General features: G+C 38.1%; 1 protein-coding gene across 2 annotated transcripts in view; it reads left to right on the plus strand.

Annotated features, from left to right (window-relative positions):
• LOC110991979 (baculoviral IAP repeat-containing protein 6) overlaps window positions 1–18,638 on the plus strand; it is a 33,261-nt gene extending 14,623 nt beyond the window's left edge. Inside the window, exons 27-59 of one of the 2 annotated variants that reach the window (XM_045634588.1) lie at window positions 38–293; window positions 832–1,058; window positions 1,868–2,030; window positions 2,506–2,589; window positions 2,892–3,017; window positions 3,237–3,376; window positions 3,552–3,711; window positions 4,352–4,585; window positions 5,140–5,425; window positions 5,530–5,753; window positions 5,874–6,076; window positions 6,244–6,464; window positions 6,688–6,911; window positions 7,176–7,271; window positions 7,387–7,537; window positions 7,619–7,761; window positions 7,968–8,198; window positions 8,429–8,686; window positions 8,771–8,917; window positions 9,384–9,607; window positions 10,177–10,414; window positions 10,849–11,057; window positions 11,273–11,431; window positions 11,657–11,837; window positions 12,084–12,246; window positions 12,546–12,663; window positions 13,457–13,577; window positions 13,770–13,987; window positions 14,318–14,557; window positions 15,063–15,251; window positions 15,620–15,754; window positions 16,605–16,772; window positions 17,393–18,638. In XM_045634588.1, the coding sequence (XP_045490544.1) occupies window positions 38–293; window positions 832–1,058; window positions 1,868–2,030; window positions 2,506–2,589; window positions 2,892–3,017; window positions 3,237–3,376; window positions 3,552–3,711; window positions 4,352–4,585; window positions 5,140–5,425; window positions 5,530–5,753; window positions 5,874–6,076; window positions 6,244–6,464; window positions 6,688–6,911; window positions 7,176–7,271; window positions 7,387–7,537; window positions 7,619–7,761; window positions 7,968–8,198; window positions 8,429–8,686; window positions 8,771–8,917; window positions 9,384–9,607; window positions 10,177–10,414; window positions 10,849–11,057; window positions 11,273–11,431; window positions 11,657–11,837; window positions 12,084–12,246; window positions 12,546–12,663; window positions 13,457–13,577; window positions 13,770–13,987; window positions 14,318–14,557; window positions 15,063–15,251; window positions 15,620–15,754; window positions 16,605–16,772; window positions 17,393–17,404 (5,949 nt within the window). In that variant the 3' untranslated portion in view covers window positions 17,405–18,638. The remainder of the gene's footprint in view (window positions 1–37; window positions 294–831; window positions 1,059–1,867; window positions 2,031–2,505; window positions 2,590–2,891; window positions 3,018–3,236; window positions 3,377–3,551; window positions 3,712–4,351; window positions 4,586–5,139; window positions 5,426–5,529; window positions 5,754–5,873; window positions 6,077–6,243; window positions 6,465–6,687; window positions 6,912–7,175; window positions 7,272–7,386; window positions 7,538–7,618; window positions 7,762–7,967; window positions 8,199–8,428; window positions 8,687–8,770; window positions 8,918–9,383; window positions 9,608–10,176; window positions 10,415–10,848; window positions 11,058–11,272; window positions 11,432–11,656; window positions 11,838–12,083; window positions 12,247–12,545; window positions 12,664–13,456; window positions 13,578–13,769; window positions 13,988–14,317; window positions 14,558–15,062; window positions 15,252–15,619; window positions 15,755–16,604; window positions 16,773–17,392) is intronic. The other variant, XM_045634591.1, reaches the window with a different exon arrangement.
• The last annotated feature ends 98 nt before the right edge of the window (window positions 18,639–18,736 follow it).

Genomic DNA, 18,736 nt, shown 5'->3' on the forward strand with positions numbered 1-18,736 from the left:
AATGGATTTTTTGGTAATTTGTTATTAACATATACAGGGTGGCAGTACATCTTGCGCGGGAGCAGGTGCCGCGGGGGCCTTACAAGCGGTGATTTCCCGCGTGGTCATGCCCCGTGGGGGCGAAGGGGCTTTATGTTCTTTACGGGTCTTGTGCGCCCTCAGTCAGACTCCGGGGGCACTGGCCCATCACGCTTTAGATCTCCACGCTGCGTTACTTCGCGCTGCTCATTCCCTGCTGCCGTCACTTTCGGCTAAACACACACAGCACGCCCTACCTCTAATTGAGGCTATAGGTAAAGTTGCCTTATTTATTTATGCCTACTTTAAGATGAGATTTTAAGATTTTAATTATTTTTTTCTGGCGAGTTAGGGTGATTTAGTTTTGCAATATAATTTGTTGTAAACATATACCACGGTTCTAATGTTCATCCACCGTTAAACACGCCTATTTTTAAAAATATTGATGTGAAAAATACCTTCTATAATAATACAAATTGTCAAATTGTTACAGATGATGTCATAAACAATTTCCGTTACATTTACAATGTGTGGCTGCAAATTATGATATATTAGGCCTAGCTTAAACGCTAGTGCTCATAGATGTATATTATATATAAGGTTGACCAAAATGAATGTTGTAATATATGTAATGTAGTATTTGTTTTTGGGTCAAATAAAGAAACTTTTTTTTTATTAACATAATTATTAAACTGCTGTATTGATGAGAGTCTTAGATTCTAGTCTTCTAAGAAACGGCTGTCAATTCGTTGTTCCCAATTATTATCCTTTTATATTGTGAACATAGAATCGTAACACGTAATATATTTTCAGCGAATCAGTGCAGTGGTTGGGTTTGGTGGGGGGGCGGATGGCGCTCGGAGGGTTGGAACGAGGGCCGCAGCACGGGCTGTAGCGGGTTGTTGGCGGACGTGTTGGCCGGCGCAGGCGCAACCCGCAAGCCGCCTCATCGGCGAGCAGTGCTCGCGTCACTGCTGCTCTACTGCCGCAAGCTGCTGGCACTTCCTTTACCGTCCACGAGAACTGACAGGCAAGATCAGGTGGGTGTTGAAATAACTCTATACTCTTTTCTCTATTCCGGAGAATAATTTTTTGACATGTCAGAGGTTACAAATGTTTTTGGCCGGGCGCATTTTTCGATTTTAATACCAGTCTACAGATTTAGATTTTCGTCTTTACATGCATTTGATTTGTTAGTGAATGCATCCATCGTATCAATATACTTTTACGAAACCTGAATTAGTAGGCAGTGATGCCAGCTAAAGAATAAAATATTTAATTTAATTTAACGGTTAAATCACGGATAGTATATCGAATTAATTTTAGTTTAAATATTTGTTGTTTTTGTTAGGTTTGTGTTAGGTTTTTTGAATAAGTAAATATTTAGATTTACCTTTTTGTTGGTTTTATTTTTTATTGACCTAAAATTGGGCAAAATTGTCCCTTTTTCGGTAGAGATATTTTTAGTAACAACACTTTGAAATGCCATAATTTTACAGAACGAAAAATCTGACCTCTGCTAGATTAACCATGAGATGACATTGAAATTTAATTAGATTTTAAATTTAAATAAACTATATTTGAGCTGCAACATTTTCTTTTCAGTTCAATTTTGGTATGTAAATTGTTAGTGAGTGCGGTATGGTGCAATTATATTTAAATTAAAAATATAACTGTTGAGCATTATCAAAAAGGTTAAATTATGTGTAAATAAAGTGAACTTAACAAAAAATTTTATTGTGAAATTAGTTGTTTCGTAAATAAACGGCCTTAGATGGTTCGGTCAAAACTCCACCGAAGTTTCAAGTGGCATTTTACTTTTAAATTTAATCACATACATGTATCTTAGCCCGCAAGTCCCGAAAGTAGTGGTGGCAGCGCGTCTGGAGGTGAAGAGTGTCAAACAGATGAGAGTAAGCAACAACAGCAACAGCAACAGAGCAGTCAAGAAGGCACCAACGTAGAGGACGAGAGGAAACAAGTACCGAAATCGCCTTGTCTCGCTGACACAGGTAAAATGGTGCTTCCATTAAATTTTAATATTGGAAGAAAATAATCTCCACAGTTTTTTACCTAATGTCAATCCTTTTATTACTACCTCAATCCATTTCTAATAAATTACATTGTAAAAACCAATCATTAGTTTGATCTGTCTTTCGACAGAGTTTCATCTTTAAGTTAATTCGAAAGACTTCTTAGATTTTTTTAATTGGAGAAGAATTTTAAAACATTCATTTTATTTGAATTGCAGCATTTGGATTGATTTTCTCTGAATTGGGAGCTTAAACATCTAATATAACCTGTAGCCATAAGATGTACAGTAGCATTTATCTATGCTAGAAGAACTCAAGAGAGAGATATATAATAATATATATCTCTTTTTTGAGTGAATCTATCAGTAGCATTCAATAATTTTATGAACTGATTTCTATAACAGAATAAAAATAATTTTATTATACTCTGAAATGATATATTTTGTGTCTGTAGTTTTACAACATCCCGCGATCATGGAGAAATTCTACAGGACTCTGTCAATGTGTGATGGCATGACAACAATGGTGTTGAATTCGAGTAAGTTGGATTTTAATATATTGTTTTGTAAATGTCGAAATTTAAAATTAATTAATTTAATTTTTAAATCTATAAATAAAACCAAAGCGGTTTTGAACTAATTTGACATTGATGTTATTAAATTATAATGTAAATGGTAGCCAATACCAGCGCCATTTATTTATTTATTTAAATAAATATTTGATACTTTAATTTAATTTATTTAATTAAATAAAATATTTGATACATTCAAGTTGAATTTGAATTATTTAATATGAAAATACAAAGGAATTACGAGATACAATATGAAACGTTTTTTTAAGGCGGGAACGTGGAGACCTCTTCAGATCAGTGCTCGCTGAAGGAAGAGATATTTTGGCTTGTGGCGCATATTCCAAGCGTCGCCGCCAACCCATCTTTAATGCTGCCATCTCTTATCGAATACTTAAGTAAGTTCTTCATAATATGTAACACATATTATTATTTTATATTATATACTTTTATGAAAATATCATTATATAGATTTTCTTGTTCCTTTTTAATAAGTTTTTCTTGCCTGAATATGTTTTGATTATCTCTCAAATCTTTATATATATATACACACACAATCATCTTTATAATTTATGTTTATATATTTAAATTAAATGAGAAATAATATTTCCTTACAGATAAAGATGAAGTTGTACACTTGTCGCAAGCAATGCAGCAATTACTCCAGCGACTACTTGACAAACCAGAGTTGTTAGCAGCATTTATTGATGCAGGAGGCATGGAACTTGCTGTCAGGAAACTTAATATTTGCCATCAGGTATGGTGGCCAATTCACTCTCATTCTCTCTCTCACTCGACTCAATTAAGATATAATAGTTAATAATCCTGACTGGATTTCCAAAAATCATTAGTTTTCTTTTTTTTGATTATTTGAATTAGTTAAGTTACCACGAAATGTTGATATCAATAAAAAACCACGCCATCTTCGACAGGCCGGGCCGAGTAGTAGCCAGGGTCTGGTGTCATCCCTGATGAACCACCTGAAGCTTCCACCGCAGCTGATGAACCTCTCGACGCCTGCTTCCAGCAGCAAGAAAATCCATCCACCAGCGGTGGAGGCGACCGACGGTCTCATCAATATTGCCCCATTCTGTAAGTTTTGTGTACCATTTTGGATATCGTTTTTTTCATTAAATATTCGTTATTAAACGTGTCACACTCTCGTGTCTCAGGTACAGTCACATGTGGCAATTTTATTTATTAAATATTCGTTATTAAACGTGTCACATTGTCGTGTCTCAGGTACAGTCACATGTGGCAATTTTATTCATTAAATATTCGTTATTAAACGTGTCACATTGTCGTGTCTCAGGTACAGTCACATGTGGCAATTTTATTCATTAAATATTCGTTATTAAACGTGTCACACTGTCGTGTCTCAGGTACAGTCACATGTGGCAATTTTATTTATTAAATATTCGTTATTAAACGTGTCACACTCTCGTGTCTCAGGTACAGTCACATGTGGCAATTTTATTTATTAAATATTCGTTATTAAACGTGTCACACTCTCGTGTCTCAGGTACAGTCACATGTGGCAATTTTATTTATTAAATATTCGTTATTAAACGTGTCACACTCTCGTGTCTCGGGTACAGTCACATGTGGCAATTTTATTTATTAAATATTCGTTATTAAACGTGTCACACTGTCGTGTCTCAGGTACAGTCACATGTGGCAATTTTATTTATTTAATATTCGTTATTAAACGTGTCACATTGTCGTGTCTCAGGTACAGTCACATGTGGCAATCCAACTGCGCAAGCGGCAGACGTGTTATTGGGCACGAGTGGCGAGAGCACGCGTAGTGGTGGTGGCGCCTGTGCGGCGAGACGCGTACGCGCCGCTACTTGGTCGTACCATTTCTTCAGTGCTGATGATGCTTCCATCGCCCTGTCTCTGCATCTGCCTTATGCTGTACGACTCCACGAGGTACAACTGCAACCTCACCTCACCAGTCTGGCCAGTAAGTATTATTTTAGAATTTTTTTAAAATATGGTTTTTTTCAGTATGGCAAGGAAAGTAAAAGTAACTGAGATACGTTTGCTGAGTTAGTAGATTCACCAGCCTTAGTAATTTAGTACTACAGTTCTCTCTTAATCTGGTAGGTATTTGAGATTCGGGAGTCATACTGAGACAGCCATAGACAACATTTATTACTAACGAAACACATTCGCAGAAACACACAAAATAATAATAATGAAAAGTAACAATTTTTTTTAACTTTTAAAGAACAAGGTACCTTTTAAGTGTGTAATGCAATGCGTGTGTGTTGTGGTTGTAACTGGCTCTGGCTAGCGTTATGCTGAGGAGCACATAGCAGCGCTTGTCATTCTGCCAGAGACCACAACAGCTAAGACTAAGTAAAGCTTGTGACTAAGTCGCGATTTTATTACCTGCCCTACATTTTTGATAATAAACTAAGGAGTATACAGCAAGAACTAAAATAAATATATTATTTTAGTTAGTTCACCTTGAAAATATTAAACCTAATTAACTACTCTTAATTTCTTCTGTAGCTTGTCCCGGCGCTGTTGGAGTCGAGGCCGGGTGTGGTGGCACGTTAGCGCCACTTGGGCCACCGCAAAGTACCGCTGGCATGACATTTATCCGACTGGCGATAGCTCGACCAGTAGTATGTACCACCGTACAGCTACGTCTCTATCGCCCTCGAGACTGCTCCAACATGGGATTACTGCAGTTGCGTCTTCTCGCTGCCCCAGCGTTCGCCCCACAACCGCCAATACCCACCCTTCCCCCTTCGTCCGACTTGAACAATACCACTTATACAAGTGATACTTCTGGGTAAGTAACTTCTATTACTTTACCACTATTGTTGAGCTAATAATTTTATGCTTAAGACTAAATAATAATGCTGTGTATATCTAATTTTTCATATTTTTAAACAGAAATAACTGGGCGAGTGTGATATGTGCTTGCGTCCGCGGACGTGCCTCGGCTAGTATTGACATTGCTAACGCAGTACGAGCGTTGTGCGGTGTACTGTTAGCGGGCGGACCTCAAGCTAACCACGCCCATCAAGCGTTGTTAGCCGCTGCCCGCGCTCAACCAGTGCTAAGGGAGCCGCTGATGGAACACTTGCTAAATTTGGATGCGCATGCGCACGCACATGGTAAGTGAAATAGAAAAAAATGGTTGGATCTGTTTCCGTGTATGTTATCCGATGATTATATACGATATACTAAATTATTGCGATATATGATATTCTAAATTTTTTAAAACCTCTTAACAGCATTCCAACCAACACGTACCGGCACCAGCAGAACGAGCAACTCGGGCAGCATGAGTAGCGTGTGTGGCGTAATTCAGGCGCTATGCAGGACTTGTGCGCCGGGTACGCTTCATGCCTTCATGCGCTGGTTACCGCGAGTCGCTGAGAAGGCCCTGCGTACGCGAGCTGCTCCATCTGCTGCTATATTACATACCCTTGCTGCGGTTAGTTAGTCTATGAAACATACATTCAGTTCTATTTAAGAGGGGTTTTATTTTGGCGAAATAAAAAAAAAACTAGTAACGCTGATATGCATTGGGAAAGTGTTCCATGAAGTTAATGATGTGAACTCATTTTTTTCTATTCCAAGAATTTAAATTTTGTGGAACAGGTTCTATGGAGCACGAAAGAAGATAACTTGCTAGATGACATAGAAGAACTGATTACGGACGACGTGTTCGAGCTGATCTGTACTTGGGTAAAGGACGTGAGCGAGGCAAGTCTACTAAAGAAGTCGTTGGACGCGGTTATGTGTTCCATGTGCTTCATCCGACCGGACCTTTTCAAGATGCTTCTCGAACGAATGGAAATACCGATGGATACGGATGAGAGGTTTCTAATTAAATCATTACTATACACGATATGTTATCAGTGATGCCTTCAAAACCTTGAATTCTTCTTGAAAGCAAATGGAATTGTTGCTGCAATTCCATTGTATTTTATAAAGTAAAGGCGACCTGTAATCTGCTCTTACAATATTGTTAATAAAACATTTAAAAAAAGTATATATATTTTTCAAGTGCGTATTTAAATCCGCGATATCGTAATGTTTTAGCATGGAAGCGCAAACAGACGACACAAAAGTCCGTCGTCCAATGCAAGCGTCAGTGTCAGGCGAGAGTGGAATATGGGTGGGAGGCAGTTGGCCTGCCGCTGCTGCTGCTCGGCGCCTACGAAGACGACAGCTCACGAGCATCGCCGCCGCTGCAATGTCCCCAGCTTGTACGCTCACTTTGCTGCACTCACCGCTACCAAACACGCTCATGCACGCTGTCGCCGGTGAGTTGGTTTAAATCAAATTCCTTTTTTTTTTAATTATCCAGCCTAAATAAGCTTATAAACAGGAAGTCAAACATTTATCTTAAGGTCTCTAGCAGGAGGACTTGAGAGTATACGTAACACATCGGTGTATACGTAAAGTACTTAATAAATTCGTTATAATATTTAATATTAGCAAGGAATTTGAAAAAGGAATTAAAAAATGACCATGTATTTCTCCTTCGGCAAATGATAAGAGAATCTATTTAATTGTTTTGTTTACAGATTTTTGTGAAGCAAAATTGGACCAAATTATCTCTCAGAGTAATGTATCGGGCGACATTGACATGATTGATATCAGCGCTCGAGAATTGGAAGGCGGTAAGATGCATTAAGTATATTTTCTATTAGATCATAAACTAATAAAATAACAATTACTGGCTGTTATTAAGGACAGGAGTTGGTGTATGTGAAAATAATAGAATATAAATTACAGATATGGCGTCTATGGACACCGTGTGTGACATAGTTGAATGGGCGCGTCTTATGTGCGCCGAGCGAAGGTTTAAAGACTGGCTAGGTGTCGCCGGTTCAGGCTTCTGGAAGCCATTGCTGAAACTTCTATGCCATCCCAGACCAGCTGAAAGGTATAATTTTTCTCAGTAAATGATAAAAGTAAACATTTGGGAAAGTTATATCTTTTATAAATTAAATTCTTATGTAACCAGTTCCTGGCGTGAGATGAGCAAATATGCAAAGTTGGAAGAGGATACGATCCGTCTGTTCTCCGAGTTGACCGTCTGCCATTCGCACAATCAGAAGCTCTTCGCTTCAACGCTACATAACATTCTTGACTCTATGCATTGTACCGGTGAGTATTAGCCACATTATGCAAATATAATATTTAAAGTCCAATATATTGTACAAAGTGTGCAGACTAACACAATATGTACAATCAATCAATGCAATGGAGTAAATAATACAGTACCTTTCTTTTAAAAGTAGTCTTTGAGAAATGACAAAAAGAAAGATTCTTCAGAGATTACAGAATAATTATAACTTCTAATTTTGTGTCAGGTCCAGAAGGTATATCCGGCTTCACTCGGTCGCTGATCTTGAGGCTGGTCCTGTCGGGTGAGCGTGCGACGGTAGCGCTTCGGTGGGCGGGAGGCTCCGCCCTGCCCTCTACACCTTCAGCAGTGCCCTCGCCTCCAGCCCCCTGCCATCCAGCGGCGCGAGCGCATGCTATACTCTCGCTGCCTCTGCACACTACTGTGAGGACGCTGCTAGCCGAACATCGCCCACCTAGTTAGTAAACAATTTTTGAATTTTTTTCTAGTATAGGATAATTTTGATACCAAACACTTGTTGAATTTTGAAAAATTTTGAAAATTTGATACAAAAACAATTTATATGTATAAAATATTATAGTTTCACTATAATATGTATTTATATTATAGTCAAACTACAAAGTTTAATTTTTATTTGCGAGTTTCGTTCATCGTCATACATCTTAAATTGATTTTTCCTCCGTTCAGTGCCGGTAATGGAAGAAGGCAACAAGATAAGTTCTCACAGCGCACCTAGCTCTTCAAACGCGTCAGTACTGCGAAGTGCATCAGACCCTGCGATCATGACCGTTGCGGAGGCATGGGAACTGTCCCTCGCTGCCGCCAGCGCGTCCAAGGACAAACGGGTCAAAGACGTAAAGAACACCACCCTCAAGCAGCAGAGCAGCAAAAAGCGCCAAAGCAAACCCAATGCTGACGGCAATAACCCGCTCGCTGTTATGGATGGTGAGATTATTTTTTTACTACTTTGTCACCACTCTTACAAAAAAAAAAAAAAACATGTACCTTATTATTGTAATTTTGTTTCAGAATTGTTAGAGTCGTCGATCCGCGTACAAGCAAACGGAATAGAAGGTTTTATTCCAGGAAACACTACTCTTGCGCAGCTTTGTACCGCAGTGCCGCATGAGTTTGGGCCGCATCTGACACTCACTCTTCATCTTAATACCACTGGTGGTTAGTTTTTACAGTTTATAAGTTTTGCATAGACTTTTTTGCGGGCTTTGAGTGCGGAGACCTAATCAGGAAATTCCGTAACGATAATACATGATGACGTAATATAGGTGCCAATACGCTTTAGAGCGGCACAAAACGCATACTGTGTCTCACATCGGTCTGGCGTGATCGGTGACGTAGCACAGGGGCGTTAGAGTGCTAAAACCTATAATTTATAATTTATACACCGTAAAGAAAAAAGATCTAAGTAGTGTATGTCTATATAGACTTATAGAAAAGATACTTATAGAAAGTGTTACATGTTTGAAGTGTGCATCTATCTTAATTTATGTATCTCCGTCTGTCTTTCCAACAGGTTTTTGAAAGCTAATTTATGTTAGGTGCAAATCTGTACTTTTTAACTGAATTTATATAGTTTATTTTGTATTAAGTAGACCTCTCGTATTAAAAGTTTGTACTATTACAGAGGCGTCATCAGGCCCAATGTGGGAAGGGGGAGGATCAAGCAGTTCGGATTGTGACAGCTCTCGCCTCAGTGGCGGTGCTGTCCTGCGTGAGTTTGGCGCCTGCGGTGGTCTGGCGTTGGTGGCCGCCCGCCTGCCGAGGCCACATGCGGCGCCTTTGCCGGCCCCGGCCCGGCAACATCATTCCCTCGACCTCGACTGGGTCAAGCTAGATGATGCCTATGAGGTGATACATTCTCGTGTATAGATTTAATAGTGAATCACTGGGTGGATTGTTTCATACTTGCCTGCCATATACAACAATAAATTATGACAACAAAAATATGTAAGCCTTGATTTGTTTAAGCTATCGCGGAATATGCTTAAAAGGATATTTAAGAATATCCATAGTGCTAAATCACCTGCATCATGAGCATACTTTACATTCACACCTTCATGTACTTACCCTCGCACAACACAGCCAAATTAGGTACCACTTAGTTAAATGCATTAAATATTTTTAATTGTTTTTGGAAATTTTTGAACCTTTTTGTAGGTAAATATTATGTAATTCATGTCTGGCTATATTCTTAGTGTAATTGTTTGTTATTTTATAAATTTTTTGCCAGCTGTAGAATGACGAAATAAATAAAAAGATTTCACATACACTTACTAAAAGTTGTTAATCAATAGAACCTTAATCGCACTCGCGATATTTGGTTTGGTCCTTCGAGCCGAATTATTGAAACAACCTACCTATAGTGGTACAAAGAGTTTTGGCCGACATAATCGAAAGATCACGAAGTTGAAAATTAGCTCTCGTTCCAGGAGGTGATGGAAATAGGTGTGACATCGGCAGGCAACGTGGCGGTAAGCGCCAATACCAGTTCGTCAGAAGAAAGCAGCGCATGCGCCGGTGTCCCGTCGCATGCATTAGTAGCGCTCGCTTTGCTCCTCAAGCTCAGAGGATACGCCCATGCATTGCTTGAAGAGGGATCTAAAGCCGTGCATTTGTTGCGGCTGTTGTTGGGTGTTGCACACGATGAGGACGGACGTGAGTTTTAATTTCCTTGACGTTGAAGAAAAGATCTTTTGTATTGCTACATTTATTCTATGTTCAGTAGTACATCTACTATATATTTTTTATTTGATCTCTGGACACTGAATTAGTTTGTAATGAAGCACAGACAGGTAGTGACCGCTTTTGCGTGCGCACTTCATTAAATGGCATTTTCTTATTACAATTACTCCACTGCTTAGAGTTGGACTCACTAGTGTTTGTAGTAAATGCTAGTCTTAGTCTAATCAATTTATGGATTCCTTTAACTGTATTGAAACGCGATAGCCCAACCAGCGGATTTAACTTTACCGGGGAAGGGAGCATGTATTCTGGATGCTACCTTCATACAGCTTGCGGGATACCCAGGTCCCCGCACTTTATTTTTTTTCATGTTGTCCTAATAACTAAGACTAAGTGACATATTTCAGGGAGCATTGTAGTCAGCGGCAGTAACAGTAGCGGTGTCACCTGGTCCCTGGGCACGCTGCCCTTCCGCGTAGTGGCTCGTCTGCTGGAAAGCAGTGGCCGAGGGACGGATGGTCGCGCGCTCCGGGATTCTCTGTTGCATCTGGGCGCAGTTCGACTTGTCCTTGCCTGTCTGGCTGTCTTCACACACCATAAGCCAGCATCTACTATGGTCAGTGGATAATATTGATTTTCGGTATCTTTACGTTGCTTTTTAAATACTTAGAGCCTTGGTGTCGTAAAGGGCGGGCTCAAAAGTCTTATTGATTCCTGTTTGGTCTATTTCGCGTTGTGAATGTACTGCTTAGGTTACGGTACTGGTTTAAGATCAATTTCTATGAAATTTTATTGAAGAAAAATCTAATATGTGAATATTGAAAATCGTAGAACGCATCTTCAAACGGCACGGGCAAAGAAGACAAATCACAATTGTACTGGGCCAAAGGAACCGGTTTTGGGACGGGTTCTACGCAGCAGACATGGGACGTGGAACAGGCTCTTGTTAGACAACGAATTGAAGAGGAACACGTTACTGTACTTCTCCAGGTAATTCTGCATAGAATATATATATTGCAGATGTCTAATCGTCCCACTCGCTTGCCTCATTTCATCACATCGTAAACAAAATTTGATAGAATGAGACAATTACTTTAGTGAAAAGTGCAATAAGTGTTTATAACTAAGGAGTAATATAATGATAATAATTTGGTCATATATTTATTTATTTAAATTTAACGAGTTAAGTTTTGAGACAACGTACATTATTTGAAGGTGTTATCGTCGTATATGAACCCTGGCGAAAAATGGCCGCCAGAAGAAGGCTCGCAAGAGGCTCAAGATATGGAGGAGACAGAGGAGGGCGACACACAACACCTTCCTGCAGAGTTCATTGACCTCGTCGCCAATAGCTCACTTTTACCCGCTATTTGCTCTTATCTTAGGAATGATTCAGGTTAGTTATATTACTTTAAACGCACTTTTTTTTAGACTGGCGAATCTGGATAAGATGTTTAATTACCTCATTTGATTTTTATTTTAACATTTTTTGATAAAAATAGATTATTCCCAATCATACTTTTCGGTTTCGGCGATAGCATGAAATTTTAAAACAATTTACCATAGACAAGTAAAGAACATAGAGATGAATTTTTCATATTTAACATGCTTTTGAAAATAAAAATATTTGTCATTTGTACAGTACTGGATATGTCTCGACACATCCCGCTGTACGTGTGCGTGCTCCGAGTGGCGCGTGCGCTCGCGTCGCTGCGATGTCGGCGGTTAGCGCGTGCGTTGCGCCCCCTGCCTGCGTTACTGCATAGCATGAGTCGCACCACCAATTCGTACGCTACTAAACTTAGGTAACTTTTAACAAATTCAAGACATTGATATTTAACTAATAAATGTTAGAAAATGTATCGCGTAGACCATTGCGTCTCAATCAGTCATAGGTCAAAAAGTTTAATAAAACAGTCTTGGTTACAACTAAACTTTATTCATTTTTCTTTTAAAACAACTCGATCCCCCCTGCTGTAGGAACGATGCTTCAGATTTATTAGATATAGCCAACTTCAGTGATTCCTTTGTTTGTTTAATTACTTAACTGGACCCACAGTTTACATTTATCACCAGCTCTCCCATATTTATATTTATTTTGCAGAATGAGTAAGAAGAATATATTCGGGAAAATGACGTATAGCCAAAGATTTAGTACTTCGAGTAATTCTGAACTGTCGGAGGAAGATGAAGGTCTCGCATCGCTTATAGCGGATATACAGGTGAGAATACTTAACTGAACTATGTTCGCTCGATGTTTTAACGACATAAAATAGAAAATAAAGTGTGCGCCTCTGAACATTCAACGGAAGTGGTAACTTACAAAAAAATCCAAGTTGAACAACTTTATATATATATTATTTAATAAAACAACAAAAAATTATTTTAAAGTTTCGAGATTTGTTTTGATCTTAAATCAATTTGTATATGTTTTTTCCACACCAATCATGCTTACTTCTTCTGATTATAGCTTTTACTTATGTAAACAAGGTTTTGTGTGTGTGTGTGTACATTAGTATGCTATTTCATTCGAATTCTAACGTACACTACATGCTGAGTGGAGAGAGGGGAAGGTTCTGTCCGAAATTATTCTTGCGCTGGCGCCGTAACTCGTTACGTAATTATGATATTTACCCTCTATAAGAAGTTGATAACTTCAAAAAAACTACTTCTATTGAATGTTTAAAACTACAATTTTTTATCCTGATTCCCTAATACACTTCTGTAATGTAAATTATTTGAAGTCATAACGTTGATAAAAATAAAAAAATGGTTTCGTAGTATTTTGTCTTGAAGATATGTCAAATACCCTGGCATAGAGAATAATAATCCTACGCCTATCTTATAACAATATATTGTTACAGATTGAAACACTGAAGTTTTTTTATCTCGAGAAAAATAGATATGTGAACTTAATTTTTCAGACAGGTTCAGATAAACATAGGCAACCCTATGTTTTTTTCATAGGAAAACATCTTTCCAAGAGATTATACCAGAGCTGTACTTTGTTTTCAGGCAACATCGGCCCTAATGTGTCGATCGGAGAGTGAGACAGAAAGTGTAGGCGTGGCCCGATCAGTGCGTGGTGCCAGCCGAGAGGCCAGATACATAGAGCTTATGCGCACAATGCAGTTTGGTTCGTAATAATATAAAATTATAAAATAACCTTTTTCCACACACTATACCTTTTTATTTTGATACACTACTGCAAAGATGAATTTTACTATACCGTTTCATAATACTCAGGTTTAAAAAAAAGTTTGTTCATTTTCAGCAGAGTCTGAGGCCTAATAATAAAGTTTAGTTCAAATATTAATTAATGTTGCAGAAACATTTGAAATGATAGCCGAGGAAGCGGAGGGCGGATTCCGCTTCACGGTGCCGTATCACTTCGAAGGCACAGTGCGTGCAGCGGGAGAACGCACTCACCCCGCAAGGATGAAGCGCCTGGCGCAAGAGGCCGCCACCCTTGCTACCAGTCTGCCGCTCTCCTACTCTTCCTCTGTCTTCGTTCGAACCGACACCGACCGTCTAGACGTTATGAAGGCGAGTTTAAGGCTTTTCCAGAATGTATAAAAATAAAAAAAAGTCTTTTTGTTTCTTGATCATTGTTTTAAAAAAGGTTTACCCTTATGTGGTTGTCGATTTTTTGGGGCCAAATTTAGCCAGTTTCCTCACGATGCAGTAATGATTAACATAGATAGAAAATTACCATCGAAACTTTTTTGAAGCCTACCTGACATCTCCACCCGACTCCAGCATTTTAAATCAACCTCGAATGTCATACGGGACTAATTATTGGAATATTTAAAAAACAGGATTCTTTTAAAAATTCATTAGTTATAAAGTTTATTAATTAAAATATTTTTCCAACAGGTTTTAATAACGGGTCCATCCGACACGCCTTACGCCAATGGATGCTTCGTACTGGACGTATATTTCCCGGCCGAGTACCCCGCGGTGCCGATGCTCATCAACCTGGAGACAACAGGTCGTCACTCAGTGCGTTTCAACCCTAACCTTTATAACGACGGAAAGGTGTGTCTCTCCGTTCTCAACACCTGGCACGGCCGGCCCGAGGAGAAGTGGAACTCACATACGTCTAGCTTCCTACAGGTTACATTTTTAATATTATTTTGATATATATTAATTTAGTATTGTCTTTTGTTAACATAACTTTTACACATTTAAAGAAAAACACTTTTTAACGGATTATAGTTATGTATTATTGTATTTAAACTTATAATTATTTGTACATAATTTTAAATTTAAACCGACGTTTCGCGTGCTTTACAGCGTGCGTGGTCACGGTGACTGAAGACAAAGGTGTTAAATGTCAAAAAGTATTACAGGTGCAGAAAATGTTGTGTTATCTGTATTTATTTCCCCGGAGTTGGTATCGACTAATATAAGTTTAAATACAATAATACATAACTATAATCCGTTAAAAAGTGTTTTTCTTTAAATATATTAATTTACACAGTTTTTAATGGGTGAAAACGAACCTATTTTGAACCAGCGATTTCTTTTAAAATCCCTAATAAAAGAAATGCGAAACTAAGATTAAATAAAAAGTATTAATATCGTTCGGCGCCATAATGCAACCACGACGTATGCGCAGGTGCTAGTGTCGATCCAGTCGTTGATCCTCGTACCGGAGCCGTACTTCAACGAGCCAGGCTACGAGCGCAGTAGGGGGACACGGGTCGGTAACAGCGCTTCCTTGGAGTACAACTCGAACATCTATCAGGCCTGTGTGCGCTGGGCCATGTTGGACCATCTAAGGTCGCCGGAACCCTGCTTCAAGGAGGTACGTAACGAGCACGAGCACTGAAGGCTTAGTCAAGATGCCTTAACAGTATTGTATGTAGGAATTCAAAAACTAAATTTGTTTGTCTATCTTATATGTGCTTGAATGCTAAATTCATTACCCAGGTTTCCTTCAAAGACTTAATATGGTACTAAAATAAAATCAATTTTTTGAGAGCTTTGGTTACTTTTGCTGGCAAGAGGTGGGGGGGAAAGTGGGGTGATAAAGCACCTTAGTCGATACAATGCGCATAAGAAATTAACAATTTTATCATAAAATTCCAATTCCTTAGTTTTTTATTCTGTAGAAATTAATATTGAATCGGTTTCATGTATTTCAGCCTTATTATATATTCATGTGACTTACAGGTGATACAGACGCACTTTTGGATAAAGAGAAACGAGATAATGCAGACAGTAGCTAACTGGATTACAGAACTGGAGGGACAGACGGGTGATGAACGGACCCAGCGGACCATACACCTTAACCTCATGGCCCTAAAGGTACACTGTTTGGGCTTCGATTACTGGCATTGTTTGTTTTTTTTTTATTTAATATTTGATTCAAAGTAGCTTTGTGTTTTGTATGAGCTTATAATCTAAACAATAATGTTACAAAGCAAAATTTTCTATTTGATACCTTCTTCGTTTTTTGCATCTTTGTCTCATCTTCATCTTAACGGTTTTAATTATTCTAAATTATTTCAAGCAAGTAATGACATTTATTTAACGAATATTGACGTCCCATATAACCTGGAGTCTCAGTTCACCTGGTTTTTGTTGCCCGTGAGTGTCTCTTCTTAGGGCCGTTCAAATCGCGAAACGAAACGCCTTTTAATCGTTTCGTTTCGTTATCAATGTACAGTTGTTCATAGGGTGAAAGATACCACCGCTTGTGTAAAGTTGGTAAAGTTGATAAAGGGAGAGTGGCATGTCGTAGTAGTGGAGATCCGCCGTGACTGCCTTTACCTTGGGGATGATATAGATAAATATAATATTTATTAGATGTTGAATAATGTGGTTAATTAAATCTATTACAAGTTAAGGTTCTTCACACATATTTCTGAACATAGCTGACTAAAATTGTTACGGCTAATGGCGACGTGTATCTCGCTCGTATATAATATATACATATTAATATTAAGTTTCTCATGTAAATAAAATATTTCTGTTTTGTAATGAGAAATAAAGTTCTTTAAACATTAAACATTAAATCTATTAACGTCGGCGTAAGTTACTGTAATGCATATTACGAAATGCCGATATTTATAAAACTCAATTATTTAACAACAAGTTTGTTTTGTTTACAACTTATTTTAGCAATTAATGTGATCGTTATTATTTTGGTTCCCAGCGCCACTATGTAAAGCTGCAAGAGGAGTTGGCGCGCCTCCCAGTGCCTCCGGGGTTGGAGGAGCTGGATGAGCCCTTCCAGCTGCCGGCTGCCCCGGCGCCGCCGCCTGCGCCTGCACAGCCCCCGCCCGCCGATATCGATCAGGACATGGAGAAAATCGTCGCGCAGGTGAATTGACTACATCATTCATTTGAATATGTTTTTTTTTAATTTGAAAGAAACCTAAAAACATATGAAATTTTTCATAAAGTAATGTCTTCTGTAAAATTTCGCCTCCGTGGCTTAGTCGTTTAACATGGAACTCGGCTAGTCTCATCGCAGCTATTTTAGGTTTGAAGACACAAAACTATAGTAGTTTTTCATTCTGTTTCTCTAAAACTTCAAGTTTAATTTTTCTACCTATTACAATTCTATGAAAAACTTTGAAATTAACATTTTAGCAGTCACATCCGAAGCGTGTATTTTGTAGTTTATTGTTGTTAGATAGGTCTATTTCCTCTTAAAATGGCCCATTTAATATAAAAATAAAAGACTAGATTACTCTCATTGTTTTTTTTTTGATGGATGAGTTAAGTATTATTAGGTTCTTCACACATATTTCTGAACATAGCTGACTAAAATTGTTACGGCTAATGGCGACGTGTATCTCGCTCGTATATAATATATACATATTAATATTAAGTTTCTCATGTAAATAAAATATTTATTCTTCTTTAAACATTATTTCTCATCAGTGTTGTATGTCTGCTTCCCTTTATTCGAACCTTCATTACATTCTCCCCTTTCAGATCCTCGAGTGAAGAGTGACGGATGGCTGCTGAGCATCATTTGCCCGAGCGCCTTCTTGCTGCTTGTGTACGACGAGCACACCAGAAGACTGTTGTACATAAACTTTATTACTTGTGTTGCAGTATTCACACTTGAGCTAATTTAATCATTGTTCACGTGCCGTACGCTGGACACGTACGTAAACGTAGACGTACAAATATCTTGCATTGACGTATAAAGTTACCAATTTCAGTGTGCAGTCAAATCTTGAGATTCGTGATTTGTGTTGCTGTCTAGCGGTTTATTTCTTACTCGAACCAATTTCTATGTAAACTGATTTTTTACACTTTGGTTAATTTTGATTTTTATACTAATATATGAAATGCGACTGCACAATTGTGTAAACATATAATTAATAGGTTATCGTGGAGGTTAGATAAAATCCAGTTGTTCTATGTCAACGCAGACCATAAAATGCATTTAGTTCGATGTCGTTACGTCTTTAATATAAAATAGCTGAAATGTTTCCGTATATTTATTATTCGCAAATTTTCGACGCTTATTATCTGGTCGTGATTTGCGCGTTTTGGTAAAGTATATTTTATTTGTAACAGTTTCGTTTATAGTATGTTTTTATTTAGGCGACTTAACTTAGCGTTTAGTGCTCGGTTTAGTTTAACATGTATTGTGATATTATAGGGTTTATCACCCGATAAGTTATTTTATGGCGTACGACCGCATCATACTCAAATATTGTATAGCGCGCGATGTGTACACAGCAGTGTGATTGTTTAGCGAATTTGAATTATTGCTTCATATATTTAGAGTTTATTTTTCAATACCCCGTGTCGCGTGTACATATCCATCAGAGCGACGTCAGGCCCCGCGCAGGACGGCTCCGAAATAACTATGTATTATATAGACATGTTAAATTATAATTTATGTATATAAAAACTTTGCGTTCTTTTGTATTAAGATTATGGTACTGTAAAAATTGGGCACCGAATTAAGCTTTGGAAAATAAGACAGTGAAATTATTTTCGGATTTAGCTGTGAAGTTTATTTCGTGACAATAATACTTTTAAAATTTTTTGACTCGTACATATGTAACTCGGAAAATATCTGAAGGAGAAGGAGGTGGCAGACACTAACTGATGAAATTCGCCGGCTTCCATAGTTTTGTATGTGTACGTTTCTGCCAGATCATTTCAACCCTGTTATATTGACTGTGAAATTCGGGATGTAAATAAAATTTATGTTACTGCATAATTCGTTTTATTTATACTTAATTATTATTATAATAAAAAACATTTACATAGGAAATATTGCTTAATCGTGAAAACAAGCTTTGTTTAAAAAATCCT

The sequence above is a fragment of the Pieris rapae genome, chromosome 1 (assembly GCF_905147795.1).
Source record: "Pieris rapae chromosome 1, ilPieRapa1.1, whole genome shotgun sequence".
Taxonomy (NCBI): Eukaryota; Metazoa; Arthropoda; class Insecta; order Lepidoptera; family Pieridae; genus Pieris; species Pieris rapae.